Raw genomic sequence first — 23,408 nt, 5'->3', positions numbered from 1 at the left:
TCTGTGTCCCTCAATAACAATTCTGTGTCTGTCCCTAAGTAACAATTCTGTGGCCCTAAGTAACGTTTCTGTGGCCCTAAGTAACGATTCTGTGGCCCTCAGTAACAAATCTGTGTCCCTCACTAACAATTCTGTGTCTGTCCCTAAGTAACAATTCTGTGGCCCTAAGTAACGATTCTGTGGCCCTCAGTAACAATTCTGTGTCTGTCCCTAAGTAACAATTCTGTGGCCCTAAGTAACGTTTCTGTGGCCCTAAGTAACGATTCTGTGGCCCTCAGTAACAAATCTGTGTCCCTCAGTAACAATTCTGTGTCTGTCCCTAAGTAACAATTCTGTGGCCCTAAGTAACGATTCTGTGGCCCTCAGTAACAAATTGTGTCCCTCAGTAACAATTCTGTGTCTGTCCCTAAGTAACAATTCTGTGGCCCTAAGTAACGTTTCTGTGGCCCTAAGTAACGATTCTGTGGCCCTCAGTAACAATTCTGTATCCCTCAGTAACAATTCTGTCTGTCCCTGAGTAACAATTCTGTGTCCCTAAGTAACGTTTCTGTGGCCCTAACTTACGATAACAAATTGTGTCCCTCAGTAACAGTTCTGTGTCTGTCCCTAAGTAACAATTCTGTGGCCCTAAGTAACGTTTCTGTGGCCCTAAGTAACGATTCTGTGGCCCTCAGTAACAATTCTGTATCCCTCAGTAACAATTCTGTCTGTCCGTGAGTAACAATTCTGTGGCCCTAAGTAAACGTTTCTGTGGCTCTATGTAACGTTTCTATGGCCCTAAGTAACGATTCTGTGGCCCTAACTAACGTTTCTCTGTCCCTAAGTAACGTTTCTGTGTCCCTAACTCTCTCCCTGCATACAGCCAGGTCTGCCTCTGTTGAATGACTGGAGGCAAATGGAGAATTCTAAAATGGCCGCTATTTATAGCTCGACCATTACACTGTGCTGGCTGGCTGGCTGCTGATTGGCTAATGCGATCACATGTCATGAATGAATGCATTATGGGTCAGCGCGCCTTGTCTGCGCGCCTTCCCAGACATCCCCGCTCCGTCGCCGCACATGTCGCCGCCATTTTAGGAAAAATTTCGATTCGCGCATCCGAAGTCTGCTTATTTTCGGATAAATTTTCCTAATATTCGAAACGAATTCCACTTCGCCTACTTCGATTCGCTCATCTCTAGAGACAACGTATGCTTTGCTTTCTCCTTAACCTATGGCACTCTGGGAATCTTGTGTTATGTAAAAAAAAGTTTATTTGAAAAAGAAAGCTTACATATAGTATCAAACACATGCTTAATATCAGTTCAGAAATGTATAAACCTGGAAAAATTGATATAAATCCATTGTAGTTTTTATTTATTGCATTAGTTTTCTTAAAGATATTGTTAATATGTAAAAGTAAAGAAACATCTAAACATGCCTAAAGTGTTACTTAACCCAAGTAAAAAAATATTAACACATTGCTGCTAATATTTACATTGCCATATGTCCAAAAAGTTTGCTGCCAGTGTCATCTCTACTTCCCTGGAGCTGTCTTAATAATTCCCCAGCTTGCCTTCCTCCTTTGAGGTGGCTCCATTAACTACCAGGATCCCTATGGAGCCACCACAAAGTGCTCACTCCCCCAGCTTGGACTACAGATCAATGTAAAGACACAGGCACACACATGCGGCACAGTGTCTCTGCTACAGAAACCATGTGACCCACCTACAGACTATGACTGACAGCCAATGCTATCATTTATGTGGAGCACAAAAGAGAATGGGCCACGGAGAAGAGGTGTGTGTGGGGGGCAGTACATCTAGAAGAGCAAGCTAGAGAAGTAAAATAAAGGTATTTCATCAATGATATAATCCTTAAACAGCTAATATATATTTAAGTAAAAATCATTCTTTTAATAATAGGATTTAAAACTACTTTTAGGGGTGTAGTTATAAAAAAAATCTGCATAGCTATTCATCCAGCAAAACTGCTGATACATTTGTTCTTTATAAATGTGGCAACATTGAATGTTCTTCTATTTTCTGTACAGGTTGATCCTTAGTCATACATAAAAAAAAAAAAAGGAGTGATTCAGGAAAATAGTGCATTATGGCCAGTAGAGGGAGGATCCTAGGAAATAAGTATGCATTTCCTATGACTGTCAGTTCCATCTAGTGGCCATAGTGTTGTATTTTCCCAAACCACTTTATTTTTTATGAATGAATTGCCCCATTCACATAGAACAAATGTTCCAGCAGTTTTACTGGACAAATAGCTTTGAATTTTTTTAACTTTTTTTGGGGGGGGTTTTTTTATAAATACACTCCTAAGTTTTTGTATTTATCTTACATATTTAAGGGTTCAGCCAGCCTAATCTTCCTAGTTTTGCTCCTAATTATGAGTATTGGTTATCAGGGACATAAGGCCCCATTGGCTAGAGGGACATATTCCCTGTCAGTGAGGCTGGTTCTTCACTATTTTATGTAAAAGAAGTATCTCTTCTCCCAACCCCTGCCCCCCCCCTCCCACACACACACAAAGTAAAGGGCAGTAACTCCTTCTGCTACTCAAAAGTAGCAGTGCAACCTGCCCCTGACCATTTCTTAATTGTACTTCTGCATGTAAAATTCTGTCTCATCTTCATTGCTATATCTGTTACAATCCCCTGAGCATCTGTCTGAATTTGCTGCCCAGAATTCAAGGGTCAGGGGTTGCAAGTACACCGAATATCTGTCAGATATACAGTACTTTGCTAAATGAGAGTCTCTTTTGTATCAAGTTGTGGCACTAATTTTCTTTATAAATGTCCCACATAGTGTATGTACTGTATGCCGAAGTTTGAGTGACGGACCGAGAAAATCCAACCCAAAAACTTATTACCCCAAACAAGGATGAGGATAGGGATGTCCAAAAGTTTGAGATGTTCTTATAGACCAGGGGTGGGCAAGTCATTTAGATACATGATCACATGAGAAACTGGGACTGTTGTGGAGGGCTGAACCAATAGGCTGCACTTAATTTTGCTCAATATTAATTCAATAATTTTATAAAAGGAAGTGAGTTATATTGTTTTGATTAGCTGCTACTGATAAGAATACATGTAACGATAATGCTACAAAAATGTGGAACAGGTCAAATAGAGCCATAAAAAAAAGAGTAAAAACACCAATCTTTATATCAATATTTCATCTTCATTATCTGTGGGTTGGAGCACGGGACATTGCAACACCTCTCTACATGATTCACATCATATCCATATTTCCCATTTTTTACTCCAATCTTTCAAGGGGTGGTGCCACCCTACTACATCGCTGAAGTCACTTGGAAAGGGCCACCATCCTGGTGACCAGTGGACTACCGAGGGCAAAAGCACAGCTGCCATCATCTTGTTGACTGCCTGACCTTGATCAAGGGAACCCATACTCCTCCCCCAAAGTCATGGAACAGTGCAACACACCCTGGGGTAGAGGGAATTTGACTGCCACCATCTCATGATAAACTTTGTTGTTGAAATTTTTTTGTTAACATTTACACTGGTCGAAAATAAGAAGAAAAATGTTCTTTTGTTAGATAATTCTGTCTATAGATTGCATAGAAAATAAAATGTTTTGTGTTCTAAAAAAAAGTCAAATGCTAACTATATTCAGACCTGCTGCCACCCCCATTGTAAGCGTATTCTAGCTACCTTGTAAAGGAAAGGGCGCTCTGGTCCGGTCACATGATCACTTCAGTGCCGGCTTCAGTGAAGAGGAGAGGACTCCGACACTGCAGTACCTGCCAGTGACATCCCCCGTAGGCTAACTGTGGGAAATCCATTGTCGGCTGTCCCTCCTCTACATTGAAGCCACCACTGAGAGCCAATTACGTGATTGCATTGGTGCACCCTCAGAATAGGTAAGTATACAGATCTTTCCTTTAAAGGGTAGAATAGGACTTAGAATGGGAGCAGGTTTAAGTATAGTTAGTATTTTACTGGATTTCCCTTTTTAATAATGACAAAGTTATAACCAACAAAATAAGTGTATAGCAAAAATATAAATATTAGTTTGGGCCATAAGGATTATCTCCCCCCCCATTTCATAGAGATTGTTTCCTGTTTCAGCCAACCTTAGTAAGGGTCAAATAGTACAAGCCTCAGTGGGCTCATATGGCTTCTAAAAGTGGGGACACACTGTGGTTTGCAGCCCATGCAGAGAGGATGAAAGGGAGTCTATAAAGCAAGTATAGTAGGCTCACTGCTCCTTATGGGTTGCCATTCCATTGACAATCTCAAAATGGGGGAGGGGGTGTACTTTAGTATCTTTAGCTAGGGTGCTAAAGAACCTTTTCCTGGTCACCAATGGTGGCCTCCATATCTCTCTCATGGCAGGTTTCCTTTAAAAACAAAAAGGTGTCACAATAATGAAACAGTAATCACAGCAATGTACCAGTCACAGTGCATTGCCTTTTTCAGTAGTAAAAAAAAAAAAAGAAAGAAAAAAGGATCAGTGAATTTACAGATTGCTTTATAGACACTTTCTGCTCTGCGTAGCATGAAAGTGTGGAGGATTATTTAGGGCTGACCTCTTATTTATGGCCTACATGCTCAGCCTCCTGTCTATTGATTATTTGAAATGCAGGCAATCATTGTAGCTGTTCTTTGTGCTTGTTTCTAGGTCAGTGTAAAAAGATTGTGGCGCCCGAGTCAGGTTCCTACCATATTGTGCACGGCAATGGCTCGTCAGTGGGGACTGTTATTATGTTCCAGTGTGCCTCTTCCTATCAGCTGGTCGGTGAAGGGTTAACAACTTGTGTCTGGAAGGGGAACAGCACCTTATGGACGTCTGGAGCTCCAACATGTAAACGTAAGAAAATGACTTTACTTTCTCATTTTTTCATTGTAGTTATAATAAATTCAGTGAAAAGTTTATGAAGTTGAGTGGTTAGCAAGGATGCTATACAGCTCTAGGATTTTCGGTTATAGCTAAACTGCAGATAGGTACAAGAGATGCAATTTCATTCACCTCTGTATTCATTACAATGTAATTAAACTGTATTACCCTCCCTGATTGTATCAATGACTTGTGTAACATCATTAGGCTCCTTTCTCACAGGTGGTTCTTCAGACAGACCTGATCAGAAGGTCTTTGAGCAGCCAAATGTAGATGGATGTGCGTCCATTTACATCCGATCACCTCAAAGTCCATCCAGGTCTGGTAAAAAAGTGGAAGAGGTCTGCTTCCATATCAATTTTTTTTTCAAACTAAATTTGATGGATCGGAGGTAGTCTGCTGTGAACAGACACAGCTGCAAGAAAAAACTGAATGAACAGTTTAGTGGCATCTTTTTCATTGTACTCCGATATAGTGGGGTTCACGGATCCACTGCTGATTGAGAGTATAATGATATATGAGTGAAATCACAGCAAATTAAAATGTATTGTGAATTTTTTAAAGCACCATATAGTCTTATTGCAAGCATGCCTTAAAATAACAACCCCTAAATAATATATAAAGTAGACAAAGTTGACACTTACCTATCTTTTGCAATGCTTTAATTGAATTAAATCAATCCGCACTACCACCATTGCTCTAAATTCTTTGTTTTATTTTTGTTTTATCCGCATTACCGCCATTGCTCTAAAATCTTTGTTTTAGTAAGCTGACCACAGTAAAAACATCACAGGTATAAAGGTTGACACGTTTCGGCTTACAATCCTTAGTTGGCTTGTTAAGCCGAAACGCGTCAACCTTTGTATCTGTGATGTTTTTACTGTGGTCGATCTAATAAAATAAAGATTTTAGAGCAATGGCGTAATGCGGATCAATTTAATTTAATTCTGGAATGGATAGGCAACTGTACATCACATACCTGCCTAGCTCCTGGGATGAGCATTGAATGGGTAGTAGCGCCTTCTTTACTTTTTTCAATGCTTTTGTCAGGAATCTGGGTATGAACAGAAATGTGTGGACTGACACAGGGAAACGCAGGCTTCTGGTATAGTATAAACAATACAATTTATTAAAGACTAACAATACATAAACGCAGTGCAAAACATAACACAGTGCAACAAACCAAACCTCCAACAAACAACCATACATACAACACTAAACGTAGTCGGGCAGGCCGGGTTGGTAGCAAACAGGCAAACAAGGTACCAGGAGCAGGCGGGAGAGGGGTCAGGACTAGCCGAGGTCAGTACAGGCAGAGTTCGTGCAGGATCAGGATAGAAGCAAGCAGGATCAGGATACCGGGGCCAAGCGAAACAGTACAACAAGGCACTGACTGCAGGTCTGGCCATTCCTTAAATACACCTCCTGCAATCAGCCTCAGGTGATGGCTGATTGCAGGAGTGAGCTTCTGGTTGCTGAGAACACCCGCTGGCTAGCCCAGGTACTGCAGCCCACAAGGCAAGTGAGTCCCACCACCATTGGCAAGTCCATTCCTGACAGCTTTAATTGCTCTCTTCCTCAAAGTGAAACAACTAAATATCTACATTTGGTCATGTGATCTTAGCGACAGACCTTGGTAGGTGGCATTGAGCCAGCTCACTCCGAACGTTGACCCTCCCCTTCAGTTGAGATCACATGATCAAATGCTGTAATTTGGTCACATGGGTAGCACCAGTAGGAAGAGGAAGATTTTAGATTCTCTGAAACAGGTTTCCATAAATCTACAATATGTATAAAGACTATCTTTGCCTTCTCTTAGATGGGTTTCCTTTATAATCCAAAATCTTATAGCTAAAATTCTCTAGATTGCATATTTATTTGGGTTCAAAATAGATTTTAAAGATTTAGTGCAATAGAAAAAGAATCCTTTATAATGACTGCTATGTAAGCTTCATTTGTTTAGCACACAAACATTCGTTCCTTTGAATCCATAGGTCTCCCAGGTAAAGTAGATACCTTAGTTATTTATTGCAGGTACTCATATAGCACCATTAATTTACGGAGTGCTTTTACATGTATTTACATTCACATCAGTCCCTGCCTTCATAGCACATACAATCTGAGGCCCTCACATTCATACATTTACATACTAGGGGCAATTTTAGAGAGAAGCCAATAAACCTACCAGCATATCTTTGTATTATGGGAGGAAACCCAAGCAAGCACCCAAGAGAACATGCCAACTCCAGGCAGGTAGTGCTATGGTTGGAATTCAAACTAACAACCCTAGTGCTGCCAGGTGGAAGTGCTAACCACGTAGCCACTGTGCTGCCCATTTACATAGCTGAAAGGTGTTTCTGCATCTCCTGGATCCATCATTATTTCTATATGTATAGCCAGTACAACTAATCCTCATTTCTATGTGACATTCATTGTACTTCATAAATCACACTTTTTCCCAAGTGTTTGAAAGATGAAACTGTCAAAGATTTGCTCTAATCAGGGCCATGGATAAGGGGGTACCACCAGTCCTCCTGTATGGGGCCCAGGCCAGAAGGGGGGCCCAGGCAGCTGGGTGAATAGGATGTAGGCAGGGAGGGGGATCGGCACAGTGGGGGAAATTACAGCCACCTGATAGCCAGCCTCTTCTCTTCTCCCGCTGGCTTTCAACTGCAATAGAGAGAGCCATACAGGGGGTTCCACTAATTGTCAACCCCCGCCACACTCATCACCCTCCCTGTGCACAATACATTTCCCCTGCTGCCTAGGCCCCTCACCCTTGCAATGCTGCTGGCTTCCCTCCTCTCCTTCCCACTAGCAGCTGCAAGCACGCTGTAATACACTGCAAGCTGCAATAGGATCCTTCAGGATGGAGAATGGAGGAAGTGTCCAGTCACTAGTCCCTTCCTTTCCTGAATGAACACAATGAGTGATCAGTATTGATCGCTCACTGTGTTCATTCATAACTGAAGCAGAGTAAACTGTGGGTTTTTTTTGGGGGAAGGGGGCCCTTTCAGGTTGGCTGTATGGGGCTCCGTGGTTTCTAACAGCTGCCCTGGCTCTAATACACCCTATATATAGGAGACAGAAGAAGTCACTTACTTTAGCTCTTTGCCTTCCCTCTTTTATGTGAACAGCAGCCAGTTCAGGTACTTCCATTTTTACCCTGGAATGCAATTTCATTTTATGTAGAGGGAATGATTGGAAACAAAAGGTAAATCAACCCAAATTGTCCTGTCTTGAGTGGGTTATGTAAATCACATGTGTTACGCTATATATAAACAATCAGTATATAAACAATTATGGGGCAGCACAGTGGCTTAATGGTTAGCATGTCTGCCTTGTAGTAAATGGGTCATAGGTTCAATTCCTGACCATGGCACCTCCTGCATGCAGTTTGCATGTTCCCCCTGTGCTTGTGTGGGGTTTCCTCCGGGTGCTCTGGTTTCCTCCCCCACTCCAAAGACATGCTGGTAGGTAAATTGATTCCTGTCCAAATTGGCCCTAGTATGTGTATGAATGTAAGTTAGGGACCTTAGATTGTACACCCCTTGAGGGTTAGGGACTGATGTGAATGTACAATATGTATGTAAAGCACTGTGTAAATTGACAGCACTATATAAGTACCTGAAATAGATAAACAATTATAAAGTGCACAAGTAATAAACCATTAATAAAACAAGTCCTCTGTGCCTTTAAGCCCCAGTTCACACTGTCACATTGCATGTGATTTCTACAGGAATCGCAAAGCACATGCAATTCTGTGCAGTACGATTTGAACCCACCATTTTGTATGGCTCATATCGTATCACATCCAAACGAAAAAGGTGCAGACACCTTTCTTTTTTTGCTGCACTGGAATCAAATCGCTTGGGTGTTCAAGCAAACTCGCTGTACGAACTGCTTTTGAGGTTTTGTAAAATTTTTATTGATACCTGCAGCAGATTACATGAACGGTGTGATGTGATGTGGGAAACACAGCGATTCCTGTGTGTTTTCTGCATCTCATCAGTATGAACCAAGCCTAAATAAATAATTCCACATTTCCATTGCGTCATGAAAAAATAAAAATCAATTGTGAGTCCCTGAACCTAATATAAATAAAATTCATCAAAAGAATGTCCAAAATCATACAAACGTGATTTGCATGCTCCCAGTGAGTTCCATCACCATTCATAAGATGCTGCAGCCTCTTACCAAAATTTTTAGACCCCCTAAATATAGGTCTTTAAAGCATTGGTACATCAAGGGTTAACTCTGCCATTATCAAGTCACACCACTCAGGATCCAACATGCGGATGGAAGGATGAGAACCTTAGAGGTTACTGCCTACACTGGAGCCTGATTAGAGTGTGATATAGATTTATCACATCAAACATTTTCAGTCCAATGCCCCGTACACACGATAAGAAAATTGTATGAAAAATTTAGCGGAACTTCTGATCGAGCAATTTTCTCTTCGTTGACGAGCAGGATGTTTTAACCGATAACGATATTGTGAATGAAAAAATCCGGCTGAACAACAGTGAAAAATGTTGTCGTTTCGCATACGAACGACGGGTGTTCTATGCAGTGGTATGACGGTCGTACGAAAAAAATCTATCAAGCGCTATCACGCATGAGTGGAAACAGAAGATGAGGGCTATACCATAGCAGGGTGAAGAAGGAGATTTGAGTTCCTTTGGAGGGGTTATAGGATCGCTTATATCCTATAAGGCTCATTACTCACCTCCATCTGGTGAGTGCGGTCAACATTATTTCTCACGTGGTGGATAGGTGGAAGCACATTTGGAAGATTTTTGATTGATTTTTTATTGGTTTTGATGGGAATAAGGACTTATATATATATATATTTTTTTTTTCACGGACACTTATTATAAATTTAGTGTTTATCTATTTGTGTTATTTTAATTTTAGATTTTGCGCTGTTTTTGTGTTGTTTATTATTGGTGTTTTTTCACTGGTGCACAGCTGCATAATCATATAGTTTTTTCTTTTTTTGGCACTGGGATATATACTTTTGGAAACAGAAGATGACCCGGATGTTTATGTCCAAGGAATCTTCGTAAACACGAACGAAAAATCCAAATGTTAAAAGTAGATTGGCCTAATGAGATAATGAAACCAGAATTCTCCATATTATATTTTTATGTATCACTATTTATGTATATAGATCATGTAATAAACTATGTTATACAGTTGCAAGAAAAAGTATGTGAACCTCTTGGGATTACGTGGAGTTTTGCATGAATTGGGCATAAAATGTGCTCTGAACGTCATCTAAGTCACAACAATAGAAGAGCACAGTCTGCTGAACATAATACTACACAAACATTAGATGTTGCCATGGTTTAATTGCACATAACATGTAAACATTCACAGTGCAGGGAGGAAAAAGTATGTGAACCTTTGGACTTAATAACTGATTGACCCTCCTTTGGCAGCAATCACCTCAACCAAACGTTTCCTGTAGTTACAGATCAGACCTGCACAACGATCTGGAGTAATTTTGGACCACTCCTCTTCACAAAACTGTTTCAGTGTAGCAATATTCTTGGGATGTCTGGTGTGAATCGCTCTCTAAAGGTCATGCCACAGCATTTCAATCGGGTTGAGGTCAGGACTTTGACTGGGCCACTCCAGAAGGCGTATTCTGTGCTGTTGCAGCCATTGTTTTGTTGAATTACTTGTATGCTTTGGGTCATTGTCCTGTTGCATCATCCATCCTCTGCGGAGCTTCAGTTGGCGGACAGATGGTCGTACGTTTTCCTGCAAAATGTCTTGATAAACTCTGGAATTCATTTTCCCATCAATGACAACAATCCGTCCAGGCCCTGAGGCAGCAAAGCAGCCCCAAGCCATGATGCTCCCTCCGCCATGTTTTACAGTGGGGATGAGGTTTTGATGTTGGTGTGCTGTGCCTTTTTTTCTCCACACGTAGTGTTGTGTGTTCTTCCCAAACAACTCAATCTTGGTTTCATCTGTCCACAGTATATTTTGCCAGTAGTGCTGTGGAACATCCAGGTGCTCTTTTGCAAACTTCAAACGTGTTGCAATATTCTTTTTGGACAGCAATGGCTTCCTTCATGGTGTCCTCCCATGTACTCCATTCTTGTTTAATGTTTTCTTTATTGTAGATGTGTCAACAAAAATGTTAGCATGTGCCAGAGATTTCTGTAGGTCTTTAGCTGACACTCTGGGATTCTTCTTTACCTCATGCAGCATTCTGCACTGTGCTCTTGCAGTCATTTTTACAGGACGACTACGCCTAGGGAGAGTAGCAACAGTGCTAAACTTTCTCCATTTGTAGACAGTCTGTCTTACCGTGGACACATGAACATCAAGGCTTTTGGAGATACTTTTGTAACCCTTTCCAGCTTCATGCAAGTCAACAATTCTTGATCGTAGGTCTTCTGAGAGCTCTTTTCTGCGAGGCATGGTTCACATCAGACAGTGCTTCTTGAAACCAGTAAACCCAAAACAGGTGTGTGTTTTTTAAGGGCAGGGCAGCTGTCAGCAACACATCCAATATCATCACACTGATTGGAGTCAAGGTTGGCTCACTCCTGGCTCCAATTAGCTCTGGGAGAAGTCATTAAGCTAGGGCCTCACATACTTTTTCCTCCCTGTACTGTGAATGTTTACATGTTATGTGCAATTAAACCATAGCAACATCTAATGTTTGTGTAGTATTATGTTCAGCAGACTGTGTTCTTCTATTGTTGTGACTTAGATGACGTTCAGAGCACATTTTATGCCCAATTCATGCAAAACTGCACGTAATCCCAAGGGGTTCACGTACTTTTTCTTGCAACTGTACTCATTGCTGTTAATTGTTGTGTATATCGCTCGTTCTGGCCGGAAGGGCGTGGCTACAAGGTCACACATACTGCATCACTTCCACTTGTACAGAAGACGTCAACACTACGTATTGCCAGACGAACAATTTTTTTTAGATTGGTTAATGTGGGCCATGATTTCGACCAATGAACGAACGCCTCTCGGTCGTCGGATGACCGATCGGTCGATTTTTCTAACCTTTAGGGTCCATGCACAGAGCACTGATGTATGATCAATGTACTTTCCTGGCAGAAATTTCCTGCACAAGACATGCAAGTATGGTCCATATAGTGTGTGCGTTTACATGCATATAGGCATGTCAAAATTCAAGTTTGATCTACAAACATGCACGCTTATGTGCCTAAAATACTAACCAGTAACACTGATTTTTGCATTTTTTTTTATTCACCTTTTATTGACACTGTGTTAGTTTGCTGATATTTACATGCCTATGTGTACAGGCCCATTAAAAGCAATGAGCCGCATTCATATCACTAAAAAAAAAATGCCTGAGCATGCCTGGCTTTTTTGGCTCCCATGTGCAAGAATCCTTGCATATATAGTAGATTTTTCTATTGATATAGTGCACACTCTTGTCATCTTCAAAAATAATCTATGTCATATTCAAATGTGAATTAATGTCAATCTTTTATGTAGCAGTTTAATTAAACATGAGGTGGATCAGAGAGAGATGTTTATTCTCATTTGCTGACTCATCAGCTCTCTTCCATCTGTCTTCCCTGACTCGAGCGCACAACACAGGAAGGTTAAATATAAAGCCGTGAAATACGAAGGAGCTCAAATAAACTGCATAATAAACTACACTGATTATATCAAAGAATAAATACAAGTATGTTAATTCTATTTTACTATGTATCATCTGGATTGAATATTCATATTTATGTCAGCAAATCCTACCTGCTTATAAATCTTACACCTTAACCCTTTTGCTACCACAGCCATTTTTGAGTTTGTTTTTTTTTATTTGCACACACATGTAAAAAATCATTATAGGCCTGAAGATTGCATAAACTTCCAAAAAAATATAGATTTTCTGAAATCAAACACCCTAGACAATAAAATATTGGTAGCTCCAATTTTTTAAGTCACTTAACATTAGTGCAAAGGTCTAGGAAATGCAAAATTTCAGTAAAAAATACACTAAAGTTTACTTTAGGGCACACAAACACAATAAATTACCTAATTTTTCATACTCTTTAAAATATGAGATTGCACCGAGTAAATAGATACCCAGCATGTCAAACCTTAAATTTGCATGGGCTTCTGCAATGGCAACAAACTTTAAAGTGTTACTAAGCCCACAACAGTAAAATCAGTCTGCGTATGCAGTAAAGCGTGCTTGTTATACTCACTGTGGAACCTAAGGGGTTAATCCTCTGCATTGAGTAAAAAGGCTGTTTGATCCTGACTTCTCTGATCCTCCCCTTCTTCCAGTGCTTCCCTCTTATCTCCTGATGAGAGATTTCGGGGGGGGAGGAGTCACTCTGCACATGCTCAGTTTGGTGTATATTGCTAGTATGTTTTTTGTTTCTTGGGAGAGTGCCTGTGATCAGCACAGGGCCAATCAGCACTGTCCAGACAGATGTCAGGGGTTCTGCATCCTCGTTGAGCAAAATTAAAACTCCTCCTACAAGCTTTAACATGTGCTCTGCTGTACACTGATAGAGGTCACAAGACTGCTATATAATGCTGATGAGAAAAGGTATTTATCAGTTTATATTTACTGAAATATTTGCACTTCCATGTTCTGTGTACTGTGGGAGACCAGATATAGTGAATGCAGGGTCTGGGGTTTAGTAACACTTTAATTTTCCACCGGCCACTGTTATCTTCTCCCCGGTGGTCGGGTTTTCAGCCTCTTGATTGGTCGGCCAGGGATGATTGGTGATGTGCACGGAAGTCATTCCCGACAGTCAGAGTGTACAGTACATTCCATAGAAAAGTGCGAAAAATAAATATTATTACATATCTCTTCTGCAATAAAGAGCTGCCTGCTTGCAGTTTTCTACCAGTTATGGGTTGCAGTGATCTGAGGTCAGTCATTGGTTAACACCCCGGCCACACTGGGTGCAACTTGGCATGTGATTTGCATGCAATGAGACTTGCAAATCATATGCTAAGTCGCACCCTATTGTCCGCAATTACAGCGGTCATATCGGTGCGGTTCCGACTTGGTCGGAGCCTCTCCAATTTCTAAAGTAGTGCATGCACTACTTTTCGTGCGATTTGCATACACATCTGTGTCAGATGTCTTGCAAATCGCACTTTGAAACCGTGTGACTTCACTCTAAGGCTACGTTCACACTAGCGTTGTGTGCAGGCGGCAGAGAGGCATTTGGGAAGCGTTTTTACCGCTTCCCAAACGCCTCTGCCAATTCTGCATATTACAGCACATGGTGCTGTTCTAACGGAAGCGTTTGCGTCGCGTTGCGTCGCGTCGCGGCAAAACGGAAGCCTCTGGTCGAGTCAGGAGGCGTTGAAGCCTGCTATTCTCGTCTATGGTGCTGCTCTGCAAATGCCCGGCCGGCGTTTGCGGTGCGGTTGCGACGCGGTTGCAGGGCATTTGCGGAGTGGTAACACCACTCAAACTGCATTATAGGCGTTTGTGGGGCGTTATTAACGCTCGGCAAACACCTAGCAACCGCCGCTAAACCGCGCATGCGGCGTTTGCGGAGCGTTTGCCGAGCGTTAAAAAACGCTCCGCAAACGCCGGACCAACACTTGCCAAACGCTATAGGGGCGTTTGGCAAGCGTTGGTAAAACAGCCAAGTGTGAACAAGCCCTTAGTCGCACGATTTTAAAGTCGGGCTTCATGTGACCGGTCTGTTAAAGCGGAACTAAACCTTTTTCATATTGCCACACCTAGCCCATGCTATAATAGAGCCCTTTGGGAGTTTCATGTTGAACAGCCTCCTGAGTTGTGGGCTAGTTAATCAGCCGTTTCAAACATTTAAACAAATCCATTGAATGTGGCAATGTAGACACATAAAGAAGGCAGCTATCCATGGGAAGAACACATTTTCATAATGTAATGAGCAACCTTGATATTTCACCGGAGACGATTGCATTGTGTTTACACCTAAGAAATTAGCGACCTGTAAACGGTGCACAAGTTTTTTTTTTACAACAAATTAACTTTTCTAGTTTCATTTGTCTCATTGTTCATTGGCATGCATAAGCATTTAATGAAGCCTAAATAGGAGGCAAGAGGTATGCAAAAGGTTAGTAAGGCAACCGTAGCCTAGGAAACAGAAAATAAGAGAAGAGGAAACAGATGAAGAAGATCCAACCCTCCCAGGGTGCTTCAGGTTCAAGAAAGTTGTTGAGTTAAGCATAATTAGCCAATGATTCCAGACAGAGTCTGCGAGAGCGCCCATCCTTCCAAAATGATGGTATTTTCTGTGTGTGGTTCACCTCCTCCTATAGTGCTTAGCAGGGGTCTGCTCCAGCACCCAATATTCCCCACATACTTAGCTAGTCCAGTAATGCTGCTATTTTTTTGGTTCAGCAACTAAGCTTTTTTTTTTCCATCTTTGCGGTTTACTCTGTTACCTTTCCTCCTCCATTCTGTCTATTGCAAGTCAGATCAATACAGAATAGTTGTGCAAAATTACAAATCCTTTGGCAGATATACCCACATGGAAGAAAAATATATTTGAAATATATTTTAAAAATATTTTTCCCTTGTTGTTTACCCTATTTGTGTGTTATGTTTTTCCTCTGTTTGTTTGCTTTTGTTATTATTATTATTATTATTATTATTATTGTGAGCTGATCAAGCCTAGGTATGCCCAATAGGCTTTGTTTTGTATTCTCTACTATATAACTCAATAAAGAGAATTTAAAAATATATATATATATTTTTCCCAAATACTGCATATTGCCATATATTTGAAATGCTACAATTTTGGCCATATTCAGTATATTTCAAAATATATTTCAATAATTATATGTATATATATATATATATATATATATATATATATATATATACACACTGCATGTTGAAATGTGTTTTTATTACAAAATATATGAAAAATATTTTTTAAAATACATTTCAAATATACTGTATGTCTTTTAAAATACAAATCTACATTTCTGGAGTGCATTTACAAATATATGTAAACATATATGTTAAAATGACTTTTTATGTTAAAAAAATCTGAAGAATATACTTAAAAATATATATATTTTTTAAATATATTCTTCACAGTTAAAAAAAAAATCATATAGTTTGTAATACAAACGCATTTCAACATGCATTGTATGTATATATATATATATATATATATATATATATATATAATATGGCCAAAATTGTAGCATTTCAAATATATGGTAATATATTTGGGAAGAATATTTTTAAAATATAGTTCAAATATATTTTTCTCCCATATGGGTAATAGTAATTGTACAGCATAAGTATGCTTTCAATTTACAGCAATAGAGTAACCACTGTTAGAATGTGAGATGGTAACTTACCTGAGTACCTAGCATTTGTATTAAGGATTGTGGCTGTTACTCAGCTCTGCCAGCATAGAACACTGCAGTGTGAGAGCAGGAAGCAGCATTTCACCACCATACCATGTACAGGATGTACAGGATTATAAAAGTTGTCTTTTTAGGGGGGCGGGGCTTAATAAATAACAACTTTCATGGAAAGAAATACAGCAAGTAAGATGCAGCGCTATATATAATATTAGTACCAGGCGAAAGTGCTAGTAAATGAAGTGACAATGGTGATAATACAAAGCTGTATGTGAGGCGCACTGAGAATGGCGCTAAAGTGAATAATGGGGGTCCATATATGTCACACTAGATAACAGTGAAAGGTTGATGTCAAAGTTACTGATATTAAGTGACAATAGTGAACAGTACAACATATATAATGAATAAAATCATCCAAATAAATATCACAGTAAACAGTCCAAAAAATATCCTTGATGAAGAGGTGAAAGGTGATTCTGTGATAAATACTGCTCTTGAATGCACTCACCAGAAGCGCATATTAAATGCGCATAGTAATATAACCCGCTCCTCCACAGGTAGGGAAACGTCCACCGAAATGCTCATGGTATGGAAATGAACATCACTGGCCTCTCACTGTATTAAGGGATGACTCCAGCAGACCTCTCCACCACGGACAAAACCAGCAGAAAAACACAAACCTCCTTAGGGGAAATAGCTCGCAAAACGAGCCACAAAAAGGAGCACTTATGGTGTAATAATTATTTATTGAATAGATAAAACATCTACATGGGAAAAACAGAAATGGCAAAAACACTCACAAAGATGGCTGCCAGACCTCCGTGAGGATGTAACGGCATGAATTCAGTACGGCAGGCTCCTCCCTCACATGATCAGAAAGATCCCGATCACAAGGAGAGATCAGGACCTTTCCGTGGGGTGCCTACACATGCTGGGAGCGTGCAAGGCGCGCGCTCTCAGCACGTTTGTTTACAAATGGTACACAAATATGTAGCCACTCTGCATCAAGGCCCAGCCACCGAGAGGCTGCATATTTGCGTATGGTCAGCGTGAAGAGGTTAAAGTGTCACTAAACCCAAGCCAGTATAATAGGTCTGCATGTGCAGTAAAGCATGCTTGTTATACTAACTGTGGAATCTAAGGGGTTATTCCTCTGCATTGTGTCAAAAGGATGTTTGATCTTGTCTCCTCTGATCCTCCCCTTCTTCTACTGTCTCCAATCCATCTGTTGATAGAACAGAGCCTTGGGGGCAAGCTGCTCAAGCTCAGTTTTGCTAGAGAGTTTTTTTTTTGTCTTGGGAGGGTGCATGTGATCAACACAGGGCCAAATAGCACTGTCAAGACAGAGGGTCGGGGGTTATGCAGCCTCAAAGGGCAATCAGGAGAGAATGAAAACTCCTATAAGCTTTAATCAGTGCTCTGCTGGACACTCATAGAAGTCACACGTCTGCTATATACTGCTGATGAGAAAAGGGATTTAGCAGTTTATAATTGCATTTCCATGTTGTGTGTACTGTGGGAGACCAGATATAGTGGATGCAGGGTCCTGGGTTTAGTAACATTTTAATGTTATTACACAATTACATTTCCTTTTCACTCTGAAAAATCCAATGCAATATGGCAACCTGGAGGAGTTCTGTATATCTTTGGTGTACAGAATGCCCCTAGAAATGTCATTTCCTTTTGTGTGTTTGGCTCACTAATTTTCACATAAATATGCACTAAAATACAAGTCAGATTTTAGGCATCCTCGGCAATAAGAATTTCAATTTTGGTGATATACTCCCCAATGGTCAAAAACTTCTAAGGGTATACAGACACTGCAATGTTTCTCATCGGAACACTGAGAGGTTGATTTACTAGAACTAGAGAGTGCAAAATCTGGTGCAGCTCTGCATTGTAGTCAATCAGTTTCTAAGTTCAGCTTGTTCAGTTAAGCTTTGACAGAAAAAATGGAAGCTCATTGGTTTCTATGCAGAGCTGCACCAGATTTTGCACTCTTCAGTTTTAGTAAATCAAAACCCAGCTGATTATAATAAAATGGTCACTTCTATTCAGAATCAGATTAGATTTCAATGTGACCCATTTCTTCAGAGCAAAAAAAACGGTAAGACTCAACAGAAAGTTTGTTAAAATCCTTGCAATGTACATGGGATTTTTTCTTTTTTTTTCCAACAAAAAGTGGAGTTACAATTTAAATCCCCAGAAATGCTTTACATTTCCCATATATGTATTGCATACATCAACTGTCCCATCATCAGGTAGAGAAAGTACCTGCTTTTGAGTGACTGTCATATAAAACTACACACACTGCCAGACTGCAGCAGTGTAAGATTCCTCAAGCCTTCATTATACATTTATATTTATCACCATAGGCTATTTGGCTGACTGCTTCAAATTAATATCCATCGGAGGCAGCCATGAACATAAGGAATATAAAAATAGGACCCTACTTAAGAGGTGCCTTAAATACAATGTCAGCTTTGAATGGCATCCAGAAGTTAACATAATTCGTCATTTTGAAGCTAAACATCAGCTCTGCCAGGGAAGAAAAAAGGACTCTGTACAATAGCTTAATGATGAAATGATTCTTGCATTTGGAATCCATGACTATAAATTATTTCCTGTTTTACAGCCCTATCAAAATATGAGACGTTTGGATTTAAAGTGGCAGTCATTGCCTCTATTGTGAGCTGCGCCATCATCCTGCTCATGTCGATGGCATTTCTGGTGTGCTGTCTCGTGAAATGTGTGAAGAAAAGTGAAAAGAGAAGATCCAAAAGGTGAGAAGGTCAGAAGGCCCAAACATTACTGGCATCCCCCCTATTTGCCAACCATGTGTAAGGGGGGCTGGGCTGTTGTGGGTAGTGCTTCCTCCATGTTTCCCTCCTTGTTGGGCACCAAGTGTAGTTTACATTAGAGACCTACCCCGGGGTGGGGTCTTCTGGCCTACGCTAGGCACCTTGAACAGGGTCACTCACCTTGGGGTACCTTTTATGTGCCATATCCATCAATGACAAGGCTAAGATCTTTTTGGGGATAACTCAATGGCAAACATCTGACTTTAGAAATGGCTCTACATCGTGTATACTTGAACAATAAACTGTCCTCCAGTTAACTCTCTTGTCCTCGTGTCAACATACACCTTCTCTGTAACGTGTTGCATTTAGGAGGGACACACTGAGCCAATGCCCACTCCACCTGTCCAGTGATTTGACACTACTTTACTACAACTAATGGAATGGGGCCCCACAGAGCACCTCCATATGTGCTCTGTAGTAACTCTTCCTCTTCCATACCTGTGCACAGGCCATGGACCTCTGCAGAGCTGATCTGCTCCCATTACTATGGGAGACAGACCACTCATGGAGAGAGTGCCGACAACAACTGCTGCAAGAGGCTGTCACACCTATCACAAGCACATGCTTCATGGCAAGCTACTTGGTAAACCTCCATTACCCTTGGTAATCACATGTTTTGCTCCGCATGACATTACTCCTGCAGTGCTGTTTTTATACCCCAGTGTACTTTATTGACCCATGCGTAGAATAGAATGTGCCAGTTACTTGCATTGCACCTCTTTAGTAACATGTGACCAGACAAGAAGAAAATTTCAAAAGCTTTACTGAAAACTCTCAGCATTACAAAAAAATGCATAGTCTTTCCCTACATTCCTAATCCATAACTCAGGCTTGTGGCTGCCCCAGCATACCTGCACATTATGAGAGTCCATTTTTGGGAGTATTCAGCAACTGGTGTTCTTCAGAGTGGACTGTAGGTCCCAGCAGTCCTTCTACAGTACATGGTTGTAGGCTTCCAATGCTAGGTGATCTTTATCAGGAACTCCAGACTCAGCATGGCACAGGAGACTGGCAGGAAAGACTCTGGCAATGACATCAGCAGTGACGGCAACAGCAAGCAGCTGGAGATAACATGCTGTGGTTCTGTGTTCTCTTTCCCATGTGTGTTTCTGTGTTTCGGAAGAGCCCTCCCCTTTTATTATCAGCACAGGAAGAGAGGCAGAGCTCAGCAAACAGTGCAGAAAACAGGTTAACTCTTTCTCTCCTGTCTGGGGCAACATCTCTCTCACTAACTAACTAACTAACTAACATTTCAACCAGGGGCGGACTGACAACTCATGGGGCCCCCAGGCAATAGGGGATCATGAGGCCCCTGTGTCCTTGCCCAAACTCAAAAAAGCCTATCAAAAAGGTACCAGGGGTATCTCATGGGACCCCCTACTGACCCCGGGCCCTCGGGCAGTGCCCCAGTTTCCAAATGGTCAGTCCGTCCCTGATTTCAACCTGCTTACATGTGCACTAGAACATCATCTCTACCATTTGTGTGGTAAATTTGTCACACCAGCTTCTGATGGAGGAGACTGCAAACTTGTGTATCAACACAGCCATTGTCCACCATTGAGAACTGCCATGCAACCATTGCTGGAGTACATGTAAACAGGAACCGGCTGTAAAGGGGCTCCAGGAGATGCAACAGATAATACAAAAAGAACATTTTTAAAAATTAACAATAAATATAAGGACATGTTATATGATACACCCCCTATTTAGCAAACTAAATGTCATTCAGGTAGGCTTTACTTCTTGTCACATACGGCATTAAAATCAGCCATCTGACCTTGTCCTTAATCAGGGACACATATGATTTAGAGAGCTCCTGGGGCTGGCTGAAGTAAGATCAGGTAAGATGGTAAAGTACAGATGGAGCTGCTGTCAATCAGAACAGTACCTGTGAAAATCACATCTCTGATTAAAGAGATTATCTGGAAAACCTGGTACCAGCCCTGCATTACCACTGCTGTAGATTAACACTGTGAACATTTTGGATGTTACAATGTATTTTTGTTTTTTTACATTTTTGGGGGAAATTTGTACTCAGTTCCTATAAGGTCACTAAGACAAGAAATAAGAGGAAATCTCTCCAGTGGGGACACATCAATAAAACAAAATAAAAAATAGAAAACAAACAAAAATACATTGTAACATTCAAATTGTATTTAACAACTTTTTATGTAAGCTACAGCATGGTAACATCCAAATATTTCCCTGATGATATATATGAATGTATTTATATGTATATATTTATATATTGTACTGTATATATTACATTCTAAAATAAATACACTGTATATTTTAGAATAGGTCGTGGGGCCCATCCCTGACACGTGTTTTATCACCTGACTTTATCAAAGGGTTTGAACACGTGTCAGGGCCAGGCCGCACAAAGTATTCTGTAATGAGGCATCCACCTTACATCCCCCGCCGGAAGTGACGTATCACTCACATGCAGTGAGGAGGATTGAGTGAAACACTCGCTTCATGTGATATACAGATACCCTTAATGGTTATTGTGGATATTTTGGCATGGTTTCATTTATTTTATGTGAATGCAATACTTTCTACCCAATAAATGGTATTTAATGGAATCACGCTATGAGTTTCCTTTTACATCTTTCCTTGATTACGAAGTGTAATAGTTTGGAGGATGTCCCTCCATCATATCAGTCTCTAATTGATGAAGGGCTTGTTGATTGATGATCTGTACTACGCTGACACTCACCATAAGTGCTATTGCCTATCAGGTTTGGATGGGCCACGATATCTGATGAGTGCCACTGAAATGGGGGAGGTTTTCCTCTGGAGTACATGGTGATATCTGAGTGCCCTTTACTCAATCAATTATCATTATGTTGTTCACGTGGTGAGTTCGGTGGATCAATAAGGACTTTGCACTTCATCACTATTTATATTTCTCAGTTGATGGACTCATGTCAAATTATTTAAATATTTGTGTATATTTACAGTGTTATATTTTGTGTCATATTTTCACTCTGCTAGTGTTTCTATATATATATATATATATATATATATATATATATATATATATATATATACAGTTGTGTTCAAAATAATAGCAGTGTGTTGAAAATAGTGAATAAAGCTCAAAATCCTTCTAATAACTTTTATTTCCATACACACAAATGCATTGGGAACACTACACATTCTATTCCAAATCAAAACATGAAGAGAAAATTATATCAAATTTGTGTTGTTCTTCTAAAAAAATCAAAGAAAAGTGAACATTAGACTGTTCATAAAAATAGCAGTGTTTGTATTGTTCTTTACAAACTCAAACATTCACTATATAAACTGAAAAATGTTTGAAGATTTTGCTTTCCTTTGAATCACTTAATTAATATTTAGTTGTATAAGCACTGTTTCTGAGAAATGCTGTACATCTGTGTTGCATGGAGTCAACCAACTTCTGGCACCTGTGAACAGGTATTCCAGCCCAGGATGATTGGACTACATTCCACAGTTCTTCTCTATTTCTTGGTTTTGCCTCAGAAACTGCATTTTTGATGTCACCCCACAAGTTTTCTATTGGATTAAGATCCGGGGATTGGGCTGGCCACTCCATAACGTCAATGTTGTTGGTCTGGAACCAAGATGTTGCACATTTACTGGTGTGTTTGGGGTCGTCTTGTTGGAACACCCATTTCAAGGGCATTTCCTCTTCAGTATAAGGCAGCATGACCTCTTCAAGTATTCTGATGTATTCAAACTGATCCATGATCCCTGGTAGGCGATAAATAGGCCCAACACCGTAGTATGAGAAACATCCCCATATCATGATGCTTGAGCAACCATGCTTCACTGTCTTCACAGTGTACTGTGGCTTGAATTCAGTGTTTGGGGGTCGTCTGACAAACTGTCTCCGGTCACTAGACCCAAAAAGAACAATCTTACTTTCATCAGTCCACAAAATGTTGCGCCATTTCTCTTTAGGCCAGTCAATGTGCTCTTTGGCAAATTGTAACCTCTTCAGCACATGTCTTCTTTTCAACAGTGGGACTTTGCGGGGGCTTCTTGCAGATAGCTTGGCTTCACATAGGAGTCTTCTAATTGTAACAGTACTCACAGGTAACTTTAGACCTTCTTTGATCTTCCTGGAGCTGATTGTTGGCTGAGTCCTTGCCATTTTGGCTATTCTTCTATCCATTCGAATGGTAGTTTTTTGCTTTCTTCCACGTCTTTCAGGTTTTGGTTGCCATTTTAAAGCATTTGCGATCATTTTAGCCGAGCAGCCTATCATTTTCTGCACTTCTTTATATGTTTTCCCCTCTCCAATCAACTTTTTAATCAAGTTACGCTGTTCTTCTGAAACGACCCATTTTCCTCAGAA

At 40.5% G+C, this 23,408-nt stretch overlaps 1 protein-coding gene across 1 annotated transcript in view; it reads left to right on the top strand.

The window, feature by feature from the left end:
• The window catches only part of SUSD3 (sushi domain containing 3), a 218,543-nt gene that overhangs the window by 149,486 nt on the left and 45,649 nt on the right, over positions 1-23,408 (top strand). The window contains exons 2-3 of the mRNA XM_089681844.1: positions 4,638-4,826; positions 18,838-18,985. Coding sequence (XP_089537970.1) covers positions 4,638-4,826; positions 18,838-18,985 — 337 coding nt within the window. The remainder of the gene's footprint in view (positions 1-4,637; positions 4,827-18,837; positions 18,986-23,408) is intronic.

Source organism: Staurois parvus, unplaced genomic scaffold, assembly GCF_062004578.1.
Source record: "Staurois parvus isolate SC_StPar_1 unplaced genomic scaffold, SC_StPar_1.0 ptg000282l, whole genome shotgun sequence".
NCBI lineage: Eukaryota > Metazoa > Chordata > Amphibia > Anura > Ranidae > Staurois > Staurois parvus.
Note: the sequence above shows the minus strand (reverse complement) of the source record. Positions and strands in the feature narration are given on the sequence as shown.